This window comes from Phoenix dactylifera, chromosome 11, assembly GCF_009389715.1.
Source record: "Phoenix dactylifera cultivar Barhee BC4 chromosome 11, palm_55x_up_171113_PBpolish2nd_filt_p, whole genome shotgun sequence".
Lineage (NCBI taxonomy): Eukaryota > Viridiplantae > Streptophyta > Magnoliopsida > Arecales > Arecaceae > Phoenix > Phoenix dactylifera.
Window position 1 is genome coordinate 9,277,146 of NC_052402.1, and position 7,278 is coordinate 9,284,423.

Here is a 7,278-nt window from a genome sequence, read left to right on the forward strand (position 1 = left end):
TTATAGGTGTTGTCGAATCACTGGCCCCCAGCGGACGAAAAATTTCCTCCCTGCATCGGGCCAAACTTGGATGGCGGTGAAAAAAGACGGCCACCAGGGGACCGACGACCGACGACCGACGCGCACCAATGACGGAACCCGCGGTCCCAACACCATTGGTGAGATAGTCGAACCTGATCCCTCGCTTCATTGGCTCGTGTTTCCCCTGGACGGTGGAGGAGGCGGTGACCGGATCTTTCTCCCGTACAGCCCGAAGTCAAGTCCTTTTATTTCCCGGATTCCACCCTCCGATCGCCATCTTTATTATTTCTAAAGCTCGAACTCTCCTTCCTTCCTTCCTTCCTTCCTTTCCTACTCTACCCCTCGCCCCCCAGATTTCTCTTCTCTGGTGTTCGACAGTGGAGATCTGATGGAGGGATCACCGGATCAACGGCCGTCCCTCTTCTCCCCATACCAGATGGGCCGCTTCCGCCTCTCCCATAGGTCAGCTCATCTCTCCTCTCTTTTTAGAGTAACAGCGAGGGAAAATAACAAATTTATTGGATTGACGGAATTGCCCATATATCTCGACGAATTTACTTTTACTAAAGCTAACTTTTGAGTGGGCTTTTGAGATATACTGGGGCTAAGCTTGTAAAGTTTACTGGAGTTTTGGGGGAATTTTTGGGTGGGGGGGGGGGGGGGGGGGGGGGGGGGGGGGGGGGGGGGGGGGGGGGGGGGGGGGGGGGGGGGGGGGGGGGGGGGGGGGGGGGGGGGGGGGGGGGGGGGGGGGGGGGGGGGGATGAGGATGATGGTAAAGCTGAAGTAGTTGCTGGTGTTGCGAGATATTTTACGTTTACCGTTTTATCCTTATATGTTATGCATATTTACGTGTAGGGTGGTGCTGGCGCCGATGACGAGGTGCCGAGCGTTGAACGGAGTCCCGCAGCCCGCCAACGTTGAATACTACGTCCAGAGGGCCACCGAGGGCGGTTTCCTCATCACCGAGGGCACCGTAATTTCTCCCACCGGCGCAGGGTATTTTCGTCATCCTCAGCCATCTTATTAACTTCATTTATGCGTTTAGCTTTTAAATCTAAGATGGATTAGGAGTTAGATCGAGTACTTTGATATCAGCTTGGATTATCTCGATCAGTAATAAAAAAAAAAGGATATATGCTCAGCTACCAGCTTATGTCTAAGAGTATTGCAGATATATTTTGATATGTTATTCACCATGTTAATATAATGTTTTCATCACTAAATATTGTAATCACTTTTTAGATCCTTTGTGAAACTTGTTTTTACTATATTGATCGATGATAATTTGCGTGACTTGTAAAGAACTAGATTAATATTTTGGATCATCTTGCTATTGGTCATCCATAAAGGTGGCTGAGATATTGGATTGTATGGCACATCAAGATCAGCGCCAGTGACCCAGTCCATATTATCAGCCATCTATTAGTGTTAGCCGATGTTGGTATAGCTTTTCGAATGGATGATAACATGAAGGATTTGATGTCTCATTATGCACACACTGTATGCTAAGTTTCTTTACAAGAAGAAAAATATATTGCGGCACTACAAAAAAAACTAAATTTTACTAGCAACCGAGACCGCCACTAAAAATTTCAGACATAATTTAGTGGCAGCAAGTAATGGTGGCCACACTGGTCACTAAAAGTCGCGTCAGTAAAACAATTAATTAGTAACCCAAATTGCAGCTGCCACTAAAAAGAGCTCTTTGGCAGCTGCTGGATTTTAGTCATTAAAAAGTCAAGATTTAGCAGCAGCCTGTGTGATCACTGAAGGATGCTTTTTGTGGCTTCCACAAGTGACTGTTGCAAAAAGTTACTTTGTTAGTGACGGCGGTTATATTTTGGTCCCTAAAAGGTTATATTTTTTGCATCAGTCGCTAGCTACTCAGCTACTGAAATGGCAGCCTGCCTTCATTTTGATGGTTGCTCTGGATCCATCATTTAGCAGCCTTATGAGGCTGGATTATGTTTGAATTTGCACTTACAAAGAACCAAGCACTGGTGAATCATTATTTCTGTTCCTAGCTTGTGACAGCGCAGTAATATACAGCTAAATAAGAACTTTGAGGTGTGCTCCATTATCAATTCCATTTAAGAGATATTTACCAGGTAGTTAGCAGCAAAACATTGTATGACTTGTGTATCTGAAAACACCATGATGAGATGTGATGTTTGACTTGCGGACTTGAAGGTCTTCTTCTTAATAAGTCTGCATGCCACCTTATGAACTGCCAATTTGGCCAATGTATGGAGTACATGGGTGATGGACACCATTCTGTTTGCTTGTAATCTAGGGGTGGTTTTTGGACAAGGATGCATTTAATAGATTTATGACTGCAGTCATTCTATGGGTGGATGAATTGGCTGCACCAAAATTATAACCCCTCATAATTGACTTCTACAGATGGCTTATCGCACCGCCCATCTCAAAACTATGTAGGTTGTCACACTTTCAAATTACACAAATGTTATCTTTTTATTTAAAGAAGATGCCTGCATGAAAAGGGAAGGGGGGTGGGGACAATCCATTGATTATATTTATGTCATTGGACAAATTATGCTTACAATTCTTATTTGCAGCCTACTGTTTGATGAAGGTTTCCACATTGCCCGGGGATATACACACAAGAGCAGATAGATGCATGGAAGAAAGTGGTGGATGCTGTTCATGCCAAGGGAAGCATCATTTTCTGCCAATTATGGCATGTTGGTCGAGCTTCTAATCAAGGTAGATTTCATTTCATCTGAAGTCCTATAATAGAAGGATATAAGTTTAATTAAGCACGAGAATGTTGTTTATAAACAAAAAAGAAAATGATGATGGAAGTTGATATGTCTGAATCACCTATTTTACTGTCTAGTTTTATGAACATTTCTCCGAACCACTTCAATAATGAATATTCTAACATGGTGTTACAATTAATCTGTTTTGAGTAGAAATAACAATGCAAAGGATTATATCTTGGAGGTCTGCAATTATCTGACATATTAACCTTCGAGCAAAATACAATCATGGGATGACAGCATCATCTCTGAATTTAATTGAAGCTAACAGTTTCATACAGCCAGACTTGTTCACTCAAATTAATATTGTTAAAGATTGACTTCTGTGTATGAAATTACGAGCTTGTAAGCATAGAAACTTACCTTGGTGATTCTCTTTAGATGCTGACTAAACTTCTTCTCTTACAGTCTATCAACCCGGTGGCGCAGCTCCTATATCCTCAACAGATAAGCCATATCAAGTAGATGGAGGATATTGATTGCCAGATGGGAGCTATGGCAAGTACCCCTACGCCTCGAAGGCTTGCCACATCGGAGATCGCAGGAATAGTCCAGCAATATCGCCAAGCAGCCTTAAATGCCATCGAAGCAGGTACGAGATTTACCAATGGTTACACCCAATCATTCTGTTTGTTAATTTGATGATTGAGCTCATTAAAATAATGTGGTTTCTACTATACTCTCTTAGGCTCATGCTGTGGATGGGCCTTTGGTGGGACTTCCCCTTGGATGAGAACTGATGGCAGAGCAGGATCAAAAGGCCTCAGCTTTTTCTAACATCCAAGCCAAGCAACCATGCTTAATGGATGCTTGAGATCATGTACTTGGAGGGATAACCAAGTCCAAATAAGGATTCGAAATTCATGATCTCGAGCAAAATTGAGCCTGGATATCTTGTTAATGAATCATTTGATTCCACAAGATGAAGCTGATAAGGGATGGATAATGATGTATATTAGCTTTTCATTGTTATAAACTCTTTTTTCCACAATTAGCATGCATAAGCATACACACTTTTTTTCTTTATTCAGCCTTGAATATTCAAAACTTTTATCAAATATCTCTAGCTGGTGGATAAGAATACTGCTATGGCAATTAACTTGCTGACCTGTAAAACCCCATGTGATGTCACCCATTTGGAATCTAAGCTGTTGTTATTCCCAGTGCTGGGGACCAATGTGTTCACTATTTTTATTCACTAATCTGGGGTCCACCAATCAATCAACAGGCTTCGACGGGCATCGAGATCCACGGGGCCCACGGGTATCTGATCGACCAGTTTCTCAAAGACCGGCATCAACGACCGGTCCGACGCTTACGGCGGGCTCGCTCCCGAACCGGTGCCGGTTCATCTCAGAGATCACCCGTGCCGTCGCCTCCGCCATCGGGCCGGACCGGGTCGGTGTCCGCATCTCGCCCGCCATCGACCACCTCGACGCCCTACGACTCGAACCCGCTCGGGCTCGGCCTCGCCGTTATCGAACGGCTCAACGCCATCCAGCGCGCCGCGGGCGAGCGTCTCGCGTATCTCCACGTCACCCAGCCGCGGTACACCGCGTACGGCCAGACCGAATCCGGGCAACAGGGGAGCATGGACGAGGAAAGCCGTCTGATGCGGGCGTGGAGGGCCGGATACGAGGGGACCTTTATATGTAGCGGCGGGTTCACGCGGGATCTCGGTGTGGAAGCGGTGGCACTGGGGGACGCCGATCTGGTGTCCTACGGGAGGCTCTTCATATCAAACCCCGATCTGGTCCGTAGACTCAAGGTGAACGGTGATCTGAACCGGTACAAGAGGGCCACGTTCTACACCCATGATCCCGTGGTGGGGTACACTGACTACCCGTTCCTCGGTGAGCATCGGGCGAGGCTGTAGACGATTCCACGGACGGGCCTGATTCCATGAATAAAGATAGTTTGGATTGATATGGCTGTATTACTATAGACTGGATATCGAGGGCTGTTTGTGCTGAAAAGTGGAGGTGGTATGAATCTTTATAAAAGTAAGATAAGACTTCCATTCATCTATCTTATTCTAAATTATTTTGATGTATTAGATTTTGTGTTCCAGTGAAATCTTTTTCCTTTTTCAAAGAAAAGACATTTGGCACTTCTTCTTTTTGGCTTGTGATAGGAAGAATATAGTTTAAGCCAAAATTCGCCGTCTTGGTGCTAATTTTGGTACCGAATTTTATATTGATGCCATACTTAGCATAGTATCGGTATGGTCGGTATGCCATTGGTATCAAATTGGTACGGTATATTTGGTTCAGTATAATATGGTATACTATGGTTTATACTTTATACATACGAAAATCAAGAGTTTCATTTAGCCTAAAATTAGGTACGGATATAATAATCACTTCATGTTAAAGGTTAGTGAAACTAATCTTCAGGTAGATGGCAGGGACTGTTTTGGTTTGTACAGTAAAAATGAGTACCTATATATATATATATATATATATATATATATATATATATATATATATATATATATATATATATATATATATATATATATATATATATATATATATATATATATATATTTATTAAAAAGGGAATTATTTGGAAATTGGATTGGAAAACTAATATGCCAAAAATTCTTATATGAGGAATATGCATAAATAATTTCAGCTAAAGATCAAGCAAGGATATCTTGCTCAATGACTAATCTGATTACAGTCCACATGTAGCAGGGTTGTACCATGTCTAAGGCTATATATATTAGCCTTGACCTCAAAGTTTTGTTGGTCTTCCCCTCTGCATATTTCTCCTTTTTTCCACCCCTTAGGATATAATATGTTGGTTGTAAAATAATGCATTTTGGCATCTCTGCATAATTCTCCTTTTTTTTTCCCCTTATGATATACTAGGTTGTTTGTAAAATAATGCATTTTGCATCATTTACCAGAGATTTTGCAATTTGTCAGGAGATTCTCAATCCAATCCGACGTTGATCTTAGGCTTATAAGGGAATGAGTTCAAGATCTAGAGGCGGACTGTATGGATAGAATCCAACCATTTCTTATTACAATCAATAAAATAAAATACATAAGTTTTGTTAGAGTTGAAAAAAGCCGAGAACCATCTTTATGATGCCACGGTTCTAGGTGTAGAGTTGAGAGGAGTATGGGAGGGCCTGGGGTCCATCCACTTTTCAGGGACATTTGGAGTATGATTAAAAGACTTGATGATTTTTAGATGGTCTATATCTACTATGAGATAATAGCATGGTTGACTAAATTACTTCCTACGTGGCTGAGCATGCCAGAGATATCAGATGGAAGAATCATGGTGCCCTTTTGTCTCAATTTCGAATTATTTTGTTTTTGATTTTATTGGATATATTTATAGTAGACTTGTATGGTCCATCCGATCCCTCCTCTCTCTCTCTGCCTCCCCCTCCCCCTACCTTCCAAAAAAAAAAAAAACAAGCCAAGAGCCAGCCCTAAACCATTTCAACTGTTTGAGCTTTATTTGATCATATTCCAAAGCATCCTTACAAGGTTTTGGGTTTGAGCAAAACTTAGATATAAAAAAATGTGAACTCTTATCTCTCTCCCTTATGGCATGTTTGCACTGCGGGAGGTTGCATGCCTCAAATGGATTTTCTCACAAATAAATTACATCAAAATTTCAACAAAGAATAGATGATAAATAAAAGGAACAAGTGGCTGGGATGTTCGTGAATTGCTCAGTCCATTTGCAAACCTTCATTTGGATATCATCAATGACTTCGTCAAGCAGTTATAATTTAAACTCTTTGGAAATCTAGACTAATCACATCTCTGTGAAGAACCTGCGTGCCCAAAAAAGATAAATTAAGTTACTGGTCATATATTAATATCTCTCTTTCAAACACACTCTTATCCAAATTTACCAAAACATATCTACATATTTGGTAAGTTGAGAAGGATGCTCTATCTTGGTCAAGATCTTTATTTGTCCTCGCATTGAACATTCATTGATTCAAGATATATTATAGTACCAATATTATCCAAATATTTTTTATTTTTTTGCTAGATTTTATTAATTAATAAAATTTAAAATTAATAATAAAAAAGTAGCCAAAAATCTAAAAAAATACTATAGCGAGAATGAGATATCTTAATTTTCAAATATCATTTGAAATCACCAAAGATTGTTGTTCCATTTTTTTTTCCATATTCCATCTAAGTTGAGATAAGTCTAGATCTTGGCCTATCACTCATTGAATTGGATGGCATTTCAGTTTTTAGAAACATTGCTATTATATTAAATATGATTTTGTGTACTATTTTTTATTAAAAATATTGAAGAAATATATTTTTATAAAAGACTCAAAAAGTTTAACAAAAATATAAAAATGACAGTGAAAACTAAAATCCATAATTTCGATGCTGAATACCATATCGGTATCTTATAGATTCAATACATATATTTTTACATTAAAATATCTATTTTTATCATAAAATAGCTAATCCCGTGGTAG

General features: G+C 40.4%; 1 protein-coding gene across 1 annotated transcript; it reads left to right on the top strand.

The window, feature by feature from the left end:
* The first annotated feature begins 289 nt into the window (after window positions 1–289).
* Window positions 290–4,914, top strand: LOC103703283 (12-oxophytodienoate reductase 7). Its single transcript, XM_039131512.1, is given in 9 exon segments — window positions 290–483; window positions 877–1,017; window positions 2,618–2,748; window positions 3,213–3,310; window positions 3,312–3,403; window positions 4,041–4,095; window positions 4,097–4,126; window positions 4,128–4,244; window positions 4,246–4,914. Coding segments are annotated over 9 exon segments (1,173 nt in total). The 5' UTR covers window positions 290–409; the 3' UTR covers window positions 4,681–4,914.
* The last annotated feature ends 2,364 nt before the right edge of the window (window positions 4,915–7,278 follow it).